At 41.1% G+C, this 22,277-nt stretch overlaps 1 protein-coding gene and 1 long non-coding RNA gene across 2 annotated transcripts; both read right to left on the bottom strand.

The window, feature by feature from the left end:
* Positions 1-482: 482 nt before the first annotated feature.
* Positions 483-2,146, bottom strand: LOC308136271 (transient receptor potential cation channel subfamily M member 1-like; the record flags this gene model as incomplete). The annotated part of the gene is made up of 5 exons (XM_080504538.1): positions 2,010-2,146; positions 1,667-1,880; positions 1,255-1,379; positions 1,001-1,172; positions 483-661 (listed from the first exon to the last, which is right to left on the bottom strand). Exons 1-5 carry the CDS (start codon positions 2,010-2,012, stop codon positions 483-485), a joined length of 693 nt encoding a protein of 230 aa, XP_080360664.1. The 5' UTR covers positions 2,013-2,146.
* A 12-nt stretch (positions 2,147-2,158) lies between these two features.
* On the bottom strand, positions 2,159-4,485 carry LOC308136272. Its single transcript, XR_013936825.1, has 3 exons — positions 4,360-4,485; positions 2,857-2,933; positions 2,159-2,205 (listed from the first exon to the last, which is right to left on the bottom strand). It is a non-coding gene; the product is annotated as an uncharacterized lncRNA (long non-coding RNA).
* Between the last annotated feature and the right edge of the window lie 17,792 nt (positions 4,486-22,277).

Genomic DNA, 22,277 nt, shown 5'->3' with positions numbered 1-22,277 from the left:
TTAATGAGGCCCTTCAGTAAAGCTGCGAATGCCCTGGATTACATGACATACCACACATGGCCACAAAAAGAAGGAGAAATGGCAAGCAGGCCCGTGGGGATTATGTTTATTCAATATGTTAATGGAGAAACACAGATGAGTGGAATGGACGAATGACGATGGAGACCAGATGTTTCACAACTCAAAAATATTTATTGATCAGCACATTTGATTCTTCACATACAGAGCTTCGTGATGATGGTAACAGACATGTTGGCATGTTTTTCTTACTCACCAGCTCCCTTTTCTTCATGCACTCCATCACCATGAGAAGGATCTGCTGCGACTGGCTTTTGCTATAATTGAATGTCTTCTGAATAGTTACCAAAAGTTGGTCTCTGACGTCATCATTGACGAGCCTTTAACAAGATGTCAAAATTATATGTTTGTTTGTTTTTTTTGGCTGAAGGAATGTAAAAATCAAGGACAATTCGTCTGAAACCTCACCCTCCGTCCTCAGAGAACTTGTGTGCAAAGGAAATGATGTCGGAAGCGCGACCGCTGCCGTCACACACCACCACGGGGATGGGGGGTTCGTCCCTCAGACTCTCCAGGGCAATGGAGATAACGTTTGGACCTCCCTCCACTATCAGACACACCAGTGGGACCCCCTGACCCAAACCTGGAAACAAGGGAAACAAATAGTCATTTCCTCCTCCCGTCATCTTCTCTAAGAAAAACACTGAGAACAAAATGTTGAAGTGAACGATGTTGAACTGCACTGTGACGCAGGAGCAGACAAACCAAAGGAAAGAGGGAGTGAAGTCAGTGGTGACAGCTGAGCATCCCTTTGCTGTCCCTGCCTTATCCGAGCTCCAGGCATAGGATGACAAAGGGAAGCCCACAGGTCACAGAAGGACATCTCCATCCACTTGTCCCAGAAAGACTCTGGCTTACACTCACACACGCCACGGATGATGGAGCACATTTAATGACATTGGCAGGGGACAGGGGGACTTACGAGTGTTGATCTTCTGCAAGGAGATGTGCTTCTCCAGCAGTCGGCGGAGTTTGACCTCAGAGCCGTACTTCCCACAAGTGCCGTTGTCGGTGAGAATGAAGTGGGAATGGCTGTTGTTGAGCACAGCCAGCTTGCTCAGTGGGTTCGCCATGGTTTGATAAGGTCTGGTCACCTGGAAAAAGAAACAAAACATGACGCATTAGACATATTAGCATGAAAATGTCCTTTTTCATGAACACACTTCATATTCTTACATCTTTGCCAATGAGATCCTCCTTATTTTCCAAGATGCCCCACGGTGCAATTCCAATTGCACAAACCTTGCCTCGCGATTTGGAGGAATGATCCTTTAAGGCATCTCCTACGTGACGGATCACACCTGAAAAGAATGTAAACAATAACTCTTTCAGATGCCTGCATTATCGGAAATGCCGTCAACTGCACACAAAATCCACACATCAATCCGCATTTGCGATGACTTTCACCACAAAAGCTCTAATTATAAAGCTTAAACCCGTGACAATGGGTTCATCAAATCTCTCCCAGGAAATTGCTTAATGGTTATTATGCAATGACAATTAAGAGCAAAGGTAATCATCTAATGTCACAAGCTGATATTTGTTAAGTGAACATTAAAAGCATTATGGTGAGCTGCCAGCAGCCTACCCGTGTTGACTCCGCCTGTGAAGATCCACGCTCCGGTGGTGACTGCGGCTTTGATCAGGCCTTTGCCGAACACCTGCTTGAGTTTGGGTTGCAGATCGAAGTTCTGCAGACCTCCATGGACAGAAATGAGCAATGTGGGCAGCTCCAGCTGCCAGTCCTTCACCATCAGATGTAAGAGGTTGTCGGGCTTGGTGTCATACGATACCCGGATGTACTACGAGGAGAGAAAGGGATGTTTTTACATCAAGGTCAGATTTCGGTCAGCTCTCATAACTGCTCAAATACTTTTGGAACTCTGTTCAGGTACAAAAATGTCAGCCAGGGGATTGTTGCCAAGACTTACCATGGCCTTGTTGACAAATCCTCCTCCCTGAAACTCAATGATCCCAAAGGAGTCTGTTGGATACGTCCTCGTGTGTTTGATCAGACTCCATTTGTCTTTTTGGGTGTCGATCTGCACCAGCTGATGTGCTTCTTCTAGCGAGTTGGCACCAGGAGGGATGGCCACGTGCTGCGTTGTCAGCTGACCACAGGCACATCTAGGCGGACAACAGACAGTATCAACTGCAAGGCAAAGTGAAGGCATGAACCATTCTTTGCTCTGCATATAAGGGCGGTAACATCTTGAAATTTCTGGGAAGTTACTGCCTCGATGAACAAAGAGCCGCTTTGCCTGGTCACCCTCAGCAGCGCAGAAAAGTAACTATGTTCGTTAAAGTCCTGATAAATTAAAGACAACCCGCTTTTGTGGTTTAGTAAGTGCATGAAGTGGAAGTGAGAACAAATATTTTATTAATTTGCGAACATAAAAATGATTGTTGATCCAACTTGTACTTGTCACAGTCATAAGTTAAACATGATGTTAAGCAGGGCCCTGGTTGTTGTAATTATTAACATATAATCAATCCCAATCTGGTTTTCTCGATGCAACTTGTATTAAATGGTCACTCCATCAATGAAATTTTAGCACATTTAAAATATTTTGTTCAAAGATTAACCTCAGTCTTTTCAGTTCAAAATCTTTTAAGCAAAATTCCCTAATATATAAAGTTGAAGCAATGAAAAGAAGTGTTGTAATAGAAGACACTGGATTTCTTTTGTTGTACTAGAAATGAAGGGAATATCTGTTATTCAATCTTCAGTCAAACATTTATATCTGTTTGAAGGTGTCTTTATAGAGCCAAGCCTACCTGGTTGGGTCTTTGCTGGGAAATATGTGAATACATTCTCTTTTAAGAAAGGTCCTTTCAATCCAAGCTCTCTGTGCCTGTAAAGAGAAAAGAAGAACAATAACAAGAGTGTTAGCTCACATTACGTGCGGTCACACTACAGTCACAAGACGGCGATTCTTATGAGAAAGTAAATGCAACTTTCACTTTCAAACTGTATTTCTTTAGTAACCCATGCTGAAATAGGAGAAGTGTTAGCATCCGATAAGGGAAGCAACATGCAAAAGGGCAAACAGGATTCAGTCCTGGGGTTTGTACAACATGGTGAGGCACATGAAAGAGCAAAAACCGCATTCATGATTATCTTTTCCATTTCTGTGGTTACCAAACTACTATTGATACGGACTAATTTATTGTGTGTTCAACTTTGCCAAGCTGCCAGTGGAAAGCGTCCCACAAATGTACTACGCCCACACACTTTGTCTGGTCCTGCTCTGATTGCTGTCTGGTCTTTTTCCAGTTGGGCCAAAATAACCCGAGTTCAAAGCCACGTTTCTCTGAAGGCTATTGTTGACGGGGGAAGCCCAATTAAACCAGAGTCACTGGAAGCAATGCTTTTCAAGAAGATGCTGGGAGGATTGGGAAAAAAAAAAACCCCACAAAAAAACTAAACTAAACTAAATTAATAAACAAAATAAAATAAATGTAATAATCAATAATGCCACAAAATATATATAAAAAAGTATGTCAGACTTTATAGGCCTGAGGACATATGAGACAAACTAATGACCATAAATAAACTCAGCTGAAGTCTTGTGACCATCACAAGTACCCAAAACACAGAACAACCACTGTTCTCTCGCTCTCTTTCTCTCTCTCTCTGTTTATCAGCAGAATTGCCCTCAGCCTCCGCTAAAGGGGCAACTACACTGCAAAACTACAAACTGCCCCAGCAACTCACAACTTCAACTAAAAATAAAAAATGTCCAAAATAGATAGTTCTATGTACAAACTCGGAGGCACAAATTAACATCGCTATTGTCTGATTCTCATTGAACCGAATGGCTACACTGTTACCGTATAAAGTAAACAAGAATTTGCGTACATACATCAATTGTAATAATATTGGACGCTACAAAATACAGAATTTCTCAGAAAAATAATAAACAATTAGTACATTTTGTTATCATTTCAAACATAATTTAAGTTGATAAACTAAAAAAAGCTAAATTTACAAATATTACTCTATATAGAAAATATACCAAATTGATTTTGAATTGGAGTCTGTATAATGCATTTCCTATTTATTTATCTTTTTTTTATTTTTTTCCTTCAATCGAATCATTCACATATACTTTGTTTACCTTTATACCTCAATTTGGGATCCTTCTTTCTTTCATCAAATTCTACTCCTACAAATCTACTCTACATTTTAAACCACACCGAATACCATTGGATCCAAACACCTGAAATGAAAATACGTTTTAAAATAGATTCAGTTCATGAGCACACTTACACACAAACCTCTAATGGAGCCGAAGTGTTTTATCTCAGTTGCTGCTGGAGATAAAGTCTTGAGAGTACAAGTGGAGGCGGCAGTCTGCTGCTCCTCCGGCAGAGCTTTCCTCTGGTGCTGCACTCCCAGCCAAGTGGTCCCACTGAATCCCACAGGACATGAAACCTCTTCACTTTATGAGGGCCAGCTAATATGATGAGCATGTGAGCAGGGTCTTTGTTCGCCCAAGTCTCATGACTCCAGTTCAAGGTAATCCTTTAGGGAGTCCCATGACCCCTTCTCCATGCCCACAGGGTATTTTCATCCTTCGCTTGAACAAGGCACAATAAATCTACTTTGATAACTGGCCCCTAATCTCCCAATTTGTTGAAACTCCTTTTCTTTGTGTTCACTTCACAGTGTGGAAGATCTTAGTGGAAGAAGACGGAGCCGAGTGCTTAACCGAAAAGCACTGCAGTCTCGTCCGGAGGCTCCCCAACATTTCATCTGATAATTTTTCACCCCCTCCAACTACTTTGATTTCAACTCCGTTTGCATAATTGAGAGAATTGGATGCAGGCATTCTTTTGCCAGGCGCCTTGTTAAGACATGACCGGTCCCCGGTTGGGGGCAAGGTCAGTCAATGCTAATTGCAGTTAATCTCTATTTTCGCCCACCGTGTTTTCACAGAGGAAAAGAAAATTTGGCAGACCAGCTAGTCAGTGCTTGCTTGATCCTGCTTTTTAATGCTGCTAATGTTAAGTGGAATTTTGCATTTAAAGACATTGCTGTCAGACAGTTTCTAGTCACATTTACTCCACTGGCTGCAGTCTGACCCCAGTATCGAAACAACGGCATGAAGGAAGATATGTATCAGTTGACCTTCGTTTTGTGACAGTAAAACTAAATTAGACTAATTGAAGCCAGTTTGAGATCTGAGAGAATACAATGCAGCATCATGAAAAATTATATTCCTCAAAGGAGAAATTAATCTTACAATCAGACAGACGTAGTTCCACTCAAAGCTTCGGTCTCTTCTTCTCTATTTACAAAGTGTCACAATGTTTTTATATTTTTAAATTTCCAATCATTTCGTGAATTTCCGAATTGTGCTCACATTGCTGAAGATTGGCCTCTGCTACTATTTGATCTACAGATAAAAAAGGGTCAGGTTTATTTATTGTTTTGAGGCATCAGGAGCTTCTGGGCGCATGTTCAAGTGACCGGAGGAAGACATGAGATGGAGTTGAACACAAAGGAGCTCGGTAGATGTCTGCTTGAGGCTTTTCTCATGTGAATGATTTCATAAGCACTCCTTTTATGGTTGAAGTGAGCAGTTTGAGGCTGATTGTAACTCCTGCTGAAAAAGACAAGCCAGGCTGGAGGTTGATGACACAGAAAGACAGAGAGAGGGAGAGGGAGAGGGAGAGAGAGAGAGAGAGAGAGAGAGAGAGAGAGAGAGAGAGAGAGAGAGAGAGAGAGAGAGAGAGAAGCTGAGCATCCCCCCAATCTTTCCCACTTTTTGTCCTCTTCCAGTAAAAAGGGGACAAAAGTGCGCGTGGGCCACTATTAATTATAGCTGCACAAAACAAAGCTCATTTCCAGAAGGGTTTGGCCGGTATGACGCAGTTATTTCAGCTTACTTAAACTCATTAACCGCCGCAATTAAAACCAAAATCCAGTCTGCAGCCAGCTGGCTCGTTAAGAGCTGCCTTTGAGCACTTAACAACAAAAAAACCTTAAAGACTTGAATACTGAGGGATCAGATTGTGTCACACCAAGCAAATTAACAAGACTTAAGACAAGCCCGTGAACAATAAACAACGCTCAGACCAAAACACTGATTTTTCTGAGAGAATGAAACAAAAGACACTTTTGTAAGATGGGATTTACAATTGCTGTGTTATTAAGAAGGAGGTGGGGAAAAAAAAATCTGTATTTACATTAACTGTACTTGTGTTTGTGATTCAAAATGTATATTGCTATTTGTGTGTATGTATGCTTATTCTGTCCTGTAAAGAGTAAATATTTGTCATAGTTTCATAATGGAGTAGATAAGGTATTGGGGCATACAGGCCACATGCTCACCATGCCATACATTTATTCCATTTTCTACTAGAATCACATGGTCCGGGTCTCCTGACCCACAGCTTGGCAACAACTAGATCACAGCTAATTTGTTCCAGTGAAGCTACAATTACACAGACTGTTTGGCCCAACGGTCATACGAAGAAGTTATAATGAAGACTGTATTCCTGCAGACTGGCATCTTAACGTGGCCAGTTTCAATACAGACAAAAAAGTACAATCTGTTGCTTTACAAAGAGTAAATATATATCTATCACAGGGACATTCCTCCTGAGTATTGCAGCAACAATGGAATTCATACAACAAAAGCCTCGTCAGCACAAGTGAAAGTGGATCAGGGAGGATTTGGGGGTCCTACGAGGAATGGGATGTCACCAGGGTTGAAGATAAAAGCTACTAATTGCTGGGCTTTGGTACTGAATAGCAGTGTGGTGAGATCCTGATGGACTGTGACAGAATAGCAGCTCATGTAGACTCATTTTACTGTTTTAAAAAAAAATATTCCCACCTCATAGCCGGTCCACACGGACCCAAATAAAGCTGCTTTCACATGTTTTCACTTGAGGGGAAAAAGATATTTCGACAAAGCCGCACGCTCAAGTTCCAGGCCCTGGATAGGCAAGTATGAATTAACTGGGAGGCTAAAGTGTTTTCATTCAGCCCTGTTTGTAAATGCACTCATTGTCCGTCTTTAGTTTGAAAATCCAGTTAGCCATCACGAGTCCGACATGTCACTGATTATCCCCAAGAGTTAAGGGAGTCATAAGACATTTTTAAGGCTGCTGTTTTTCTGTTTTCCCTCGAGGAAAGGCTGAACGAAAAAGAGACCAGATATTCTCGAAATCATAATTTAAATCAATAAAAAATGTTTAATTATGTATGTATGTATGTATGTATGTATGTATGTATGTATGTATGTATGTATGTATGTATGTGTGTGTGCATGCATGTATGCCCAGTATGCACACATGAATAGAGCTAGATTTAAATGCAAAAGTTTGTCAAATTGCATATGAAGGACAGTTTAAACAAGAAACTTGAAAAACATATTCTGAAGTTGTAATGATGTGCAGAGTATCATTTAAAAAAAGAAGTAATTTGCATACAGCCATATTTTGCACAATGTAAACAAGTGAACATATAAGATGATAAGATATTGAAAATAAGGAATACTTTGTTCTCAAAATCGTTTTAAAAGAGTAGGCTGTGACCCGTCTCAAAAAAGTTTGAACGGGGCAACAAAAGGGTGCATAAGTGGAGACTATACTACCAATGAATAAGTCCAAAAAAACAGCGGATACATTTTTAACTGACTGGATAAATGAACAAAAGGTTAGTTATGCGACTGCTATGAAAGAAACGTTTTAGAGAGGTGGTGTCACTGATGAGTGTATATGGGTGAAAGTTCGCCATTCTGAAAAAGATCTCCATACAATGCTTCTGGAAGAGTTTCAATTAAATTTTTTCTTTCAAATTATTATACTGCAAAGATTTCGAACATCATTCTCTTACAGTAAATGAAAATGTTTTGGCGAATCAGGAGAAATTCCAGAATGCCTGTGACAAGCTTGGACGTTCACATTGGATGTGGCACGAAACATGAAAACATTCATAAATCTGTTGGAAACCTTCACTGTTAAACCCAGACACTCACGTTAAAGCTGTATCGTGTATATGAGCACCATTATCTTCTCTTTTTATTTTTTTGTGAGCAATGGACATACCGCCCAGTACAATAAAGAAGCTTTATATCAGTAGACATTTAAAAAGTTTGCATCTCTAAACGTAAGGTGTTCTGGAGCGGCACCATTCATGTGAAAAGCAAAAAATATCTTCCAGAAAGGCCTTGAAAATTTCAACATGATGATTCTACTTCAACGGCCTCCATCATAACAGCACGGCTTCAGGACAAGCTTTCAGAACAAGACCCAGGCATGTAGAGCACTGAGGATCCTCTATCAAACTAGAATGGCACACGTTCCAAAAGGTCCTCACTGGAAATACAATCGCCTTGTTTTCATTGTAGTATATGTCTATAGTGAGTCAGTTAACGTTTGAGTTGACGCACTGGGTCGCGTTTTATTCTATAATATATTATGGTCGCAGGCATTAGTTATCGGAACTGCAGATAAAAATGAAAAAAAGTCATTCTGAGGAGCCTGTTGGTGCCTCATGCTGGTCGGAGCCACTGCCCCTGCTGACTGCAGGACCTTCACAGTCATGTGAGAGTCTCGCTTTGCCTCTTTTGTGCAACATACAGGCTGTTTGATGGGAACATTTTCAACCAAATCAAATTTTTAACCACAACGCACACAGTTTTGCTTAATTTACTCTCATCTTCCATTTCAAAGTATGATATACATTATTATGTATACTGGTTTTCCGATGCAATTATATGAGACATAAAGGTTTATAGCCCCTATGGCTGAATTCAAGGGAACTTTCTCTTTACTCTGACCACATTTTCTTTACAACATCCTTTTAAACACAATGATCTTGTGTTTTGAAATAATGTGAAAACCCTTCAACCACATATTGCTGCAACATCTGAGGATCTTTAGCTTCACTTTTTTTCCCTCAGACTTTCCTCATTCGAAGTGCTTTGCTGTGACTCGGCCTCCAGCTTGAGTGCTCAGTTACAAGTTCCTGAGCCGAAAAGCGTTTTAAGGATTCTCAGCCCTCACCTGACCTGAGCCTGATGCTTACATCACACAGTCATATGAGCTCGACGACTGCAGGCTTTCTTCACCACATTTCTACAGTTTGAGATGCTTTGTGGGTTTATAATTAGGTTTATTTGGTTTATGTGTGAGGGCACAAAAATCATCAAGGATTTTTCACACGTATCAGGAGGCATCAAAGAAATCATTTCCCAATAGTTTTGCTGTCAGGCACAATTTCACAGCAGAAAACTTCTTTCATTTAATGCAATTTGGCACTCTATGAATGCATTTAACTATGTTTTTGAATGTCATTTGAGCTCAGTTCAGTTATTTCCAGCTTTTTTTTCCTCACAGACTTGTCTTAATATCACATTTTAATTTGATTAATCTGTCTGAAAGGTGATTTAAAAATAAAGTTTAATTGAATGTATTTTCTGGAAAACCTTTGCAAAGTTATTTATCAAGACGTTTGCAGTTGTATTTTTTTCCATGAGAGACAGTTTTGTTTAGATGTGTACACTTTAGATGAAAGAATTAATCAGAATCAACCAGAGTAAATGAAGCCTACCATTTAAAAAAATAACATAAATCCATGATTAACGACTGTTATATCGACACAGCAAATGTGCTCTTAAAAATAAAAATACAAGTTATTTTTCAGCTGACTGGTTTGTGCAGCCAGTGACTTTATATTTAGCAACATATCGAATCTCATTAAAAGTGCAGCACTATTCACTTGATAATCGTGGCATTGCTGATTGCGTTACTGTGTAAAAGCTCATATAGAAAAAGGCTGCGGATTATACACACAATATTAATCTCACCCAAATATGCGGTAATGTATTGTATTTAAAGCTGTCACACTAGATTCATTTAATGTGTTAAGATATGTTGTGTGAATGCAAATTAGGAATAACTGAGTGAATAGTTGTGCATCACTCTTGCAGAAGTGACAGCATTTCATTATTATTTTGGTTATAAATTGGACACATTCAAAATAATGAAATTAATGCTTGTGCGTTTTATCATTTAATTGTCATTTAATCGGTTAAACCCACTTATGTGAAAGTTTTTTTTAAATTATTTCTATCACTTCTTTTCTGAGTTACAAAAAATTTACAAATTCAGTTAGTTTATCACAAATGTGCTTTAATTAAAGTGTGAATTGGATGTGGAAATATGAAAGTACAAGGATACATGTTGCCTTCAAGGACACGTTAGCAGGAGTGTGTTAATCACATGAAAGTAGACTTTAGAAAGATATACTGTAAAAGTCTCTAATCTGCCATGGTCGTCCACATTGGGCCATTATGGAGGATTAAACCGCTGCAGTGGAGCGAGTGGCTGCTCAGCTTTAAACACCACTTAGCTGTAACTTTGAAGGGCTGCAAGTGCAGACCATGTACTGGCCAGCGTACAGCCGGCAGTCCTGAGTTGTGCGTGCGTTTCTGTCACAGACGAAAAGCTCTAAAGCGATTGGTTAACGTGTCATCCGACCAGCGCACAGTGAGAGTTCCATGCGAGACGCCGTGTGGCACAAAGTCATCTAAATAATCATGCATTAAATGTTGACAGCATTCAGCAACAATAAGCGACTGTCAGAACAACATGGAAACATTCATCACTCTGAATACAACTCTGGGATGAACTCGGAACGGCATCACAGCATCACCTGTTGAATGTGTCGTCTGCAGGCTTCGTCTTACCTTCTGCGAGCCAGACGTGCTGCGTTTGAGGGAGGACCGTTTGAAGTTTGCCCCTGGGCCCTTCGGGTCCATGTTGAAGACTTAAGCGACGAGAGGAATCCTTAGAAAGCGGCGACGGGTCAGAGTTCAGCTGCCGCATCTACAGGTGGAGACAGAAAAACCTCGGGCGCCACGACAGAACCACGGCATCACGACCACTGTCTGGACTCACACTTTCAAATTAATTTGCCTCATCATCAGTGTCGGTGTCACTGCTTCCCTCTCCGCTCTCCGTGGCTCTCTCCCAACTGACAAGACAGAAATCCAAGCCGGGGATATAAATCACTCGATGACACACTTGACACATAGACCCTTTTCCTCTGCCGAGCATCCCATAATCAGGCTTAATGCAGCCGGCTCTTATGAAGCCTCGGAGTCTAATGGATAGAGATTTAATAAATGGTTATTGAAGGTAAATCTACTTTGGCACACCACAACCCCAAAAAAGGCTTAGAGAGACCATACAAGCTGTGAGGCTAAAGTTAGCCGGCAGGAAGCCAAAGGTTGCCCCAGCAGATGAGACTCAGTGAGTCTGACAGGGGAGACACAAGAGTCCCAACAGGGGGCAAACATAACTATGCACACACAGAATTCGATGGAAATGCAAGAAACGAGATGAACACATAGTGTTGAACCTGCACTGGGGCCAGTTTCTGGAACCAACAAACCAGAAATGTTCCCTCAATGCCTTTTAAACTGCACCACCATGTTTATTTATCGTAGCCAGAAAAAACTGTAAACTTTCAACGAAGATCAAATGTTTGATATGGGTGGCATCGTTTGGACAGTCAGTGTGATAAAGTAGAATATAAGATATGTTGCAATTAACGTTAAATAAAAAGTACTGTTTTGTTTCACAGTTTACTTGTAGTTCTGTATATTTTTCCACATAAGTTGTGCAACAAAGGTTCAAAGCAGCTTGTTACTAAAGGATTTGACCTGTTGCATAATGTGGGCAACATTAATGGGAAACAAAACTGCTTCTCACTTATTTAGGACTTTCAATACCACCCACATTTAGTCATGTCAAACACTGAAGATGAATTACTTAGCTGTTCATTAACAAAGCTTTGTAAACCTGACGGGAAACCATTAGTAGAGCAAACAGTGTTATATTAGTACTGACTGTATCACTTCCTGATTTGGTTTTATGCAACATCATTAAGACTTGTTTGTATCACCTACATATTCAGTTCAAGAAAATTATATTTATGTGCCAGAGCACTTGGGGAGCTCTGTGTGGAGTATACCTGTTACATGTAATCCATCCATCCACATTAGGTGCGTTTCAATATTCACAGCTTACACCTTCAGATGGACTGTTGTTGTTATTGATGAATATATTGATCATATTGGGTGACTGGGTGGTGATCAACACATTGAATCATACCAGTTCAGATCACTGCTTTACATTCGTGTGATTTCTCTTTTCCAACACACCCAAATCAAGTGAAAAATTCAACAAAAGGCTTGGTAGAAGTGAAGATTGAGAAGTGGTGGTTTTTGCGTGCGAATTCAGCCAATCCAGCAACTCCCCCTGCTGGATACTACAAGAATAGATTTAACCTCACTTTTGGATTTGAAATTGATCAACAAGCACACTTTCTCTATTTCATTGTGGTGTTTAATTTTCTTTAATTTTTTTTCTTATTTTTTCAGCAGTAACATCAACATTGATCAATCAATATTTCCACCAAAGAATCCGCCGTAAAACCAGCCAAGCTGAACAAGTTATCAAATTCTCTTCTACTGATGTTTGATTTTACAGAAACACACGTGAAACAAAAAAAACAAAAAAAATGGCACATCCATTTGCAAGTAAAGCAAAAAGGCAACTATTAATCTTATATGCAGCGTTACAACACTTAACACCTGCTATACTGTTGCTTTTATTATTCTGAGATTTAAGAAATGACTGTACCTGTGGTGATCAATGACGAAGGCAGAATGATTTCATCAGGACAAAGTCTTAAATATTGAACAAGGAATTGACCCCTTTCACATCCTCCATTGAAGCCATGGCTCTCAGTGTTGTCTGCTCCTAAGAATGGATTATATGTAATTTCTCCTCGTAAGCAGACACAAATAAGCTTTATCGTCTGTTGGTGGCTCTGCATTGGTCAGTGAGGGAGATTAATTGTCTCTGGGAAGATGTAGATCACTATGCGAAGCCAAAGAAAGTGGAAATATTCACAGGAAAAACTGTGGTGAGAAGAAATGATTATTTCCTTCACAAAGACCTCTGGCTTTATACTTAAGTATATAATGGCCTAAATCAGTGGAAAAGATCAATTAATTCAAATTGATTGTTCTGGTTCATGCTCGGTGTATTTGAACATATTTTTCATGAGATTAATAACAATGTCATGAAATCCCAAGTCTCAAAAATGCATACAGTAGATAAGGTAGACAATTGAAGATGTACATTTTTGCTTCATATATGTAGTGAATTCATGAGGTCGATTGTTGTCAATGATCTATAATAACATGATTCTAATCCCAACCCGGACAGTGAATTCCTTTGAATTTGTCAGCTTAATTTTTCCAGTGTAGGTCATGTGTATTCGCGCATCTTTACCGGTTTTCATTGTGATTGAAAGAATTCATTAGGTCACAGTCATCTAACAAAAACAAAGAAGGAAACAAAAGAACTGACTGCTATACACCTGACATCTAAAACAGCAGCTCATCAAAACAATTCAACATACTAGTATTTTGTATTTTATTGAGGAATATCTTCCTTATGAGCAGAACCGAGTAAAACATGGCTCACCCACCCTGTTTTTTAAAAATGTGCCTCCCTCTGGAAAGTAGATTCCCCGCCGCCCCTGTTTTAACTTGTACACCCCTGAAACTGGGATTCAAATATATTTTCTTCATGAATATACATTAGATTTCACCTAACTTGTTAAAAGACTTTACACAACACTGATTACAACCCATCCATTCTTTAATATGCAGGTGAATTTACAGAAAAAATGATGGAAAGGTACAGGAGGGTTTCAGCCAATCCCCACCAATACAGGCCCAAATGCATCTACAGTAAACTGGTCAGCAGTCCAACAGGAAAAGCAGATACAAAACAAGACATTGAAAGCCCACAGACTGTATTTAAACCCAAGAGTTTTGGAATTCTTTCAACAATTCCGACAACCACAGCACAATGCAGCATCTTTGTATCTTTCAATGTATTCCGTTTTCATATCGAGGGTCAGATGAGGTACCCCTGCACTGTCCAGACGAATTAACACGAGACAAGCTTTAAGAAGACAGGAGGAGCCTATTTTGTAGCATTACTTTAGTAAACCTTTATTAATCCTGGTATTCAGTTTACAATTCATTCTAGATTTTATTGGTGTGACACAAAAACTCACTTTTCATCAATTGTGTCATTGCACCAAAAGCAGCAGCAGGTGTTGCATCAGTGCTGCTGACGTACGCACTTGTTGATGCACCCGTTTTTGTCATTACACTCACTTTCTGAAGGGAAAGACAAAAGACCTGCACTGCAGGTTTAGAATAAATTCAACTTTAAATGAATGAAACGTGATTCAGGTCACATCAGTTCGGTCAGTCCGCCTGATTTGTAATATAGACGTCTAAATGTCACAGCTTGGAGTACATTTTATACTGCTGGATTTCATGTAACAGCAGCAGTGCATCAGCACCTTGGAGTACACCGTGTACTGTAGAGTCCCTGTCTGCTTGAAGCACCTCCACAGCACAAGCACAAGCAGAACACGAAAGTACTTCGCTTCAGCCACAAGATGGCGCTCCAATATTTAAAAGTGATTAGAGACGCGATACGTAACTCAAACCAAGGGGTCGCAGAGTGCTTGGAAGAAAACCTTTGTGCTTTAATTCTGTCAGGTTGTGTCGGAGGTTATTTGTATTTTGAGACCGTCCGTACTGCCAGAACCACTCGGAAATACTGCATACACACAGAGGGAAAAAAATAGACTGGATGACTTGACTTATTTTTATGTTCCTGTTTTGCATCAAGTTCAATTTACCTTGAGTTGTTTTACTTGTTAATTTGTAAATGTCTTGTGTGACTAATCTCATCATTTGAGACAGATGGCTTAATGCCAACAGCTGGAAAGCAGGTTTAGGGTGAAACGACTTCCACATGTGATTTTTCTGGAAGGAGATGTTGTTCTAGGAAGAAGACGTGTTCCACTGTTTCGCTCAGCTGTGGTATGGAAGTCCTTTGTTCCTGTTGAAGTGCTTACAGGCACAGCCACTGGCAAAGACACCCAAATATTTAAATGTAGGGAACATGAGTTCATCGGGAACCTGTGGGTATGGAGCGCCAAACAAAAGACTGCTCACCAGTTGTTTTTTGTTTTTTTTTTGTTTATCAAAGTGATCTGCAGTGACCAGCAATGACAAAAACAATTAAACTTGTGTGTTTTTTGAGTCAGTGAACAGCCCCAGTGTTTGCTCTGGTTGCTATGGAAACCAACTACACCCTCACCTGAGACCTTGTTTGCTTCAAGGTGCGTGCACTCCCTCAGTGCTGCGGAGAAATAGTCTGCTGATAGCATGTGCACAAGTTGGAGAGACACGTAATGAAACCAGTTTGCATGTGTTGAGGGAGATAACGCGGCACGGGAATGATGCACGTGTGTTCGGTCTGCGTCGACAGACTGAGCTTCAGGCCAGGAAGTGGTCGTCAGGAGTTGTTTACAAGTAGATCACGTCGAGACATGTTCCCTGTGCTCTTTGCGTGTTCATGGCTGAGCTCCTGGCATAGTAACCTCTTATTAAGCATAACACAGTAAAAACTTGATTTGTATTTCCTCAACCGATAAAAGGGCACATTCGATGGGTGTGGATCAAAGTTCTGGAGCAAAACAGCCTCACTTTTAATTTGAAGCCCCAGAAAAATTGTTAATTTACCATGAAGGAAATGAACATGTAACTTCTTATTAAAAGTACAAAGTTGAATTCACGTGCAGTAAAATCTTGCCTCGGTGCAGTCATACCGGTTCATAGCTGCTGAGTGCAAACAGATTGTGCTTTATGATACCACTTGTGCAACTTCTCCCCATCTATCTTACTTGCTGCTGATCACCACAAAGTGCTCTTATAAAAACAAAAGAAGAGACCAAGAATGCCAGTTTCAGGAGGGTTTTTTTTTCTTTCTTTCCTTCTACCCAGTGACACGACAATAAAAATGAAACTTATCATCTTATTCTGTAGTAAGTGGCCCCTCTACTCTGCTGTCAGCGCAAATGGATTTTGGGGAAGTCGACAGGAAGGAGGCGTGGCAGACTGCAGGTCTGCTTGTGGCTGACATCTTCACTGCTGAACGCCAGGGCAGGAGGCTGTGAACACCCAGCTCTCTGCTTCCTCTGGCAGGCTGGCCCACTGCACACCACAAAAGCAAAACTGTTCCTAGAAATCCACACCCCCCCCGCCCCCACCCCCCCACCTCCACCCCACCAGGAGGACTGCATTTCACGAATCCTAGAGCCAGTGTCCATATCTATATTTTGCTCCTCAGTGAGCACATGCTGGCAAATGGAATGTCAAAGGCTGACCTGGGGCCCACACAAAGGTTAACAGGGAATCCATATGCTGTAGAGAGGCTGTAAAACAACAGTTCTCGCAACTTGCCAGGAAGTTACTCCCAAAAACTGACTTCTTTTCAAAATTTGTCATAGTGACGTGGACAGAGGCTCCCTCCTTTCACTCCCTCAGCAGAGTTTTTATAAAGTTTAATGTGTGTGGCTGGAGAGTCTGTACTTTCCCTGAGAGCAAAGAAACAGGTTTGTCCTCACTGAAAAAAAGGGGTGTTGTATCCCGCTGCTCAGCTGCGTAAACATCCAAAATCAGCTTATCGGCTTCCGTCCAAACAACCAGATGTGGGATTCATTCTTTAAGGCCTTATTTCCTCCACACTTTCCCTGACCTTTTCAGGGACAGACATGATGCGATCAAAGCTCCGAGCAGCCCTGCAATAACACCGGGGAGCTGCATGGTGGGAAGAGACAGACAAAAAGAAATGCTGATCAACACTTTAACACCAGGAACTGAAGCCACATGACACAGCTGTCTCTGCAGCTCACCCAAGACCACACTTTCATGCATCTTAATGAACGTCAGGACTGAATGTAGACAAGCCCGATCAATAAATGTTGCTGTACTTGTTTGATGAAACCATAAGCAAATTCTGGAATGAGTGGGATTACCGAGCATTAAGCATGAAAAACAGTCTATATTTGCAGTGCTTCATCTCAGCCACAGTCTATAGTTAATGCCACGGTAGATCTCTATAATCCCCATTAACATTTCAATTACTGGATCGTACAGAAACGCTAGTGTTTGGCACAGGCCATGAGCTCTGATGTTGATGATCTGCCCCACCATCAACTGACTAAGTATCAGAATCAAAAGCAGCGTAGACCTACGCATTATGTAGGAATGTGGGTCAGTATGCTAAATTAGAAGTAAAAAAACAAAACAAAAAACAAAACACAGTTATATGACGGTTACCACATTCACCTCAGAGTAGCAATATTCCTGGTTTGAGTCCAGTTTCAGGCCTTTCTGGAGGAAGTTTGTATGTTCCTCCCAGTCGACGGGCTGGCAGCCTGTCCAGGTTGTCGCCTGTCTTCACCCACCATCAGGTGGAATCGGCTCCAGCACTCTGCCACCCTGAACCGGATGAAGCTGCATGGTTGGTGGACGGATAGATGAATACACCAATCTGTCATTTCTAAATTTAACAACATTCACACAAGTGAGTAATTGAAAGAAGTAATTTTGTCCATGTTGCAAAGTTCTGGTGAAGGTTAGTGATAAGTAGAACTTTTTGATTTGCCCGACACGTCCTCTTGCTCTGGCTCTTTGTTCTTTTGGACCAGGTTGGGGGAAATGGCACCAGTTCCCCCCTGTGAACAGAGGAGAGACCTGGAGAGACCGTGATGAAGGCCACTGCCACAGGCAAGAACTGAGGACCTCGTATTGAGCGGCAGCGGCTTAACGAAGAGGCTCCAGGGGTTGGACGTTCAGTCCCCAAACTAATTGATGTCAGTGGACTGAACAGACCTTGACATGTCTGAATGGTTGAATGAAAGATGCACCGTGTTTAAAAATCATATTACAAAGGCAACCTATTCATCACACATGCAGGTGGAAACCCAAAAGTTGCTTCTGGAAACAGACTTTTAACGTTATTTTAGATCCGGTTAGAATCCCTCATTACGTTCAACAACATCAAATTAACCAATCGCCCTCATCAACATTCTACTGGCTTCTCTTGGAATATCAGTATGAACTACACCATTGAAATGCGTAAGAAATGATGTAACTAAAAATGATTACATTGGTATGCAACCCTACACTTCATTGTGACTGTCAGAGAAAAATCACTGCTAATGTATCTGAGCAGCAGATAAAAGGTCGGCAAGGTTCTCAACTCTCTCCATCGATTGCCCAGGATGTGTTACAGAGCATAAAAGCCCAAGTCAAAGCAAGTTGACAAGCACCTGTCTAATCCTGCTGATCATAGCAGTATTGTCATTATCTATGAGCTCCTGCCCATGACTGTAATGAGAATTGCCTTGGATGATCTGAAACACAGATGGTGTTGGGGGACTAAGCAAATAACACTAAGGTAATCGGTCTGTACTGTAGGAGCAGACAAATCTTTAAAGACCCGAGCTCACAGTCTAAATACTCGCTGAATCAAGTCCAGACGGGCCACTCTGAAAATATTTACTGCAGTGTCATCATTATAAGGCTATATTATCAAGAAAACGTCTTCCAAGGTTGCAGCTGCTCTGTGGTTGGGGATGGAGTGTGGCGGGTCTGAAATAAGAATAATTAGCTCCTAAATGATATGCAGTCGTGTCCACGAGCTGCAGGTTAACATCTTCTCAATGTCACCCTGCATCCAGTCGTCAACTCCCATTGAGTAAGTTTAACTTGTGGATTGTATATGTCTCCTTTCGAGGGTTTGCGCTCTCTCTCGTGAACATTCTGACATAACACAGAAAGGTCCTGAAACGAAGCACACACTACATGCACCCTGGCCATTTTTCATTGAGCAACTGAAACTGCGGAAAGGATTCATGAATTACATCTAAAATTGAAGTTCATTCTTGAACTTGAAGCTGCAGAATGACAAAAATAATCCTGAGGTAATCTGTGGTTTCTGGCAACAGACTATGATTGCTTTTTATAAAATAATAGATGCATGAGTACATTGATGCAACTGTGAGATGAAGGAATAATAAACCTCACTTAGCTGTGTGGTCTCAAGTTCAAGAGGGCATAAAGATCTTTCAACCCACATTGCATGAGACTCTTTAGTATCTCTGTTGTGTCTGTTGTACTGCAGTAAATGGTAAAAAAAAAAAAGTTGACAATCACAATGTTTTCCACACTGACAAGTAAAGTGCCCCTTGAATATCACTGCAGGAGATAAACACTGAGTCTCCAACAGTTCCTCTCAGTACAAAGTAAGCTGACGAATCCACATTAAAAAAAAGTTTCAGGAAAACTAGAAAGTTTCATTCAAAGTGGACAAAAGAATTTACTATCACTGCCAACAATGCTGGTTTACCTTTGTGGGTGACATTACCTGTAATGTCAAAAGAGCTAAACAGCTAAAGCAGCCATTAAAGATAAAATGGCTACAACAGTCAAATAACTAAAACAAATAAAACACTTAATATAGATGTAACAGCTCAAAAAAACCAACAACAACCACCTGACCTACATTTTCTTTGAATGAATAAAACAAAGCTCCATATATAAGCTTAAAAGCTGTGTCATTTTCATATTGAAGGTTAATTTGGTATTGTGGATCTAGTCGACTTTCGCTTGGTGAAACCTTTACATAAATTGCTCGTTTTGCCTTGAAGTGTGCAGAGTGCAGTTCCAGATCATCTACTCAATCTGTGGCACAAGAACCACAAGACGAACAGCTCTCTGCAATGCACTGGCTCTCAAAATGTGGGCCAGATGATGACAATTCAAAATGACAAAAATGATCTTTCGTGCCAAAGCTGTCTGCATAAAATGTCTGTATATAACAAGTGCGCTATAAATAGCTACCAGATTTTAGATTAAAAGCATAATTACTTTGAAAGGAGTTCTGCTTGTTCTTGCCTCTGAACCTCAACAGCTGCTGTTTTTTTGTTTTGTATAATGTGAAAAAGGCAATCAAATCTTGCATTCAACCATAAATCACCATTTGGCATAAGACAAGCCATAACATGAGAGGGGCGTTCTAGTGATACTTCGAGTAATTGTTTTTTGAAAAAAAATATACAATTTTATCAACATGGCGTAAAACTTGGAGTAGAAATCATGAAATTCATATTTGATGGGAAAACATATTCTTCGTGTTCTTGCTTGCTGTATTTATTAAGAGGTGCTGCACCTTGTTCTGATGTGTGGTTGTAGAACAGTACTGATAGATTCTCCTCATTAGTTCTCACTGTATGTCCAAGTTGGACATGATGATGGTAATTCGAGAGGTGAAGCGACTTGTTTCTATTTTCCATGCTGTCTTAAAAATGCATTTATCTGCTGAGTGTTTCTTTGGATCCTTTCTTTCGACCTGGAGGGGAAGGCTGCAACAGGCGAGCTCCTCGGCTGCAGATGTGGAAATGCTTTATGCAGTTTTAAATCTGGAGATATCAGGAAAATGTCAGGCTTTGTGAAAGCACATGGCCGAGACATGATGTGCCTTTCATTTATTTCTCCTCCTTCCTGTTAAAGATTTGGCGCTGCAGGAAAACACTCTCATTCCAGTTGGGTTTTTTTTTTTTTTTTTTACTGTTGTTGACCTACATACAACTTACTTATCATGTCAGGCTCAAAGTCAGGCTGCATGCATAGATTCACCAGACAGGAGACTCCCAGTGAACATAGCAACAGAAATTGTCCTCCCTCCCACCTCTTTCTCTCTCTCTTTCTCCCTCACTCCTCCTCCCTCCCTCCGGAGCGATGCGGGCCAGGCTCTGGAGCTGTATCCTCTCTTGGATTCAGGACTGGGGGAAGGGTCTGAGCTAACATATGGCTTATTGTGCATTGAAGGCTATAGCTTTCAGCTCTCCTCGTGGTGCAAAAAGTGTCTTCCTGGAAAACTGGGCAACACATTTTTTTATTTTTTTTTTGTGCAAAATATTGTGTTTTTATTTCAACAACTCTTATTGTTCATGCATCAAGTTAGTCAACTCCACTAAAATCCTAAATAGGCAGGGTTTGTTTGTTTCTTTTTTTTTCTGTTCACGCCAGCTTATTGACGAGGTGTGTAACACACAAAAGTGGCAATAATCACATTGTGCGCGTCGCAGACAGCTGGAGGAGAACGACTACCTGTTTTATAAAGGAGAATGTGTCACTGGCACAATTTGTGGCTCAGTTGCGTGTCTAGCAAAAGCGGTCCGCCACAGTTTAGGTGACGCAAGGGGAACTATTAATATCTCAAGAACGGGATGTTCTCGCTTCAGCATTGGGGTCATTTCAGGATAAACTCGGCGTGCGTCCCCCCCCCCCCCCCCCCCCCCCCCCGTAGACGTTGCGCGCGGCGCGACGGCACGACGCACGCACGCAGTTTGTTTGTTTATTTATTTATTTTTTAAGGGGAACGCTGCAACTTCTTCACCATTTCCTATTCGGATCTCCGCCCCCCCCCCCCCTGCACGGGGGAGCATCCCTGCGGTCAGGCTGGCTGGTGCACCGAGCCGGGGGTTATATGCACTGCACAAAGTGTGTGCGGAGCCTCGCCCACACGCGAACCCGCTGACTTTAGCGCGCACTCCGGTCGAAGCGGTGAAAACACACGTGTGATGTAACAGGACCTCTTTGCAAATCGCATGTTTTGAAATTCAGCCTCGTTTCCCCTTTGAACTCTCTCTCTCTCTCTCTCTCTCTCTCTCTCTCTCTCTCTCTCTCTCTCTCTCTCTCTCTGTCTCTGTCTCTCTCTCTCTCTCTCTCTGCGTCACATTGGATTTTAAAAGACATCATAAACTATTTCTAAATTACAAGCCTTTTATGCACCTTCAATTGCTTTGCCAGTGCGTCACGAAAGAAAAGACACGTTTAAGTGGCACTATTAGTTCCATACTCTAGGGCGGCATTTGAACTTGGAAAATGTGAAATAAGCTCACATCCCACTTTAAAAAGCTATATCTGTGTTTGACAGAGGGGATATTTTGATTAAGTTATAAATGTATTTTCTCCCCTGTGGCTGATTATGAAATGAAATCAGTTTTTTTTTTTTAGGTTAAATTCTAAGCAGATTATAACCAGAGACCCACCAGGTATTTCCGACTAAATGCATCGCACATGCAGGAGAAGGGTTCAGCTTTGTGGATCAAGACAAATATAAACAACAATCTCCTGTGATGTGAGAAACAACATTTAGAAAAGCTGGCATCCAGCCAAAGGTTGCTGCTTGGTGTGAGGCAAAGTGTGTTCAATGGAGGT

The sequence above is a fragment of the Blennius ocellaris genome, assembly GCF_963422515.1.
Source record: "Blennius ocellaris genome assembly, chromosome: 11".
NCBI lineage: Eukaryota > Metazoa > Chordata > Actinopteri > Blenniiformes > Blenniidae > Blennius > Blennius ocellaris.
This window is presented reverse-complemented; position numbering and strand designations above follow the sequence as displayed.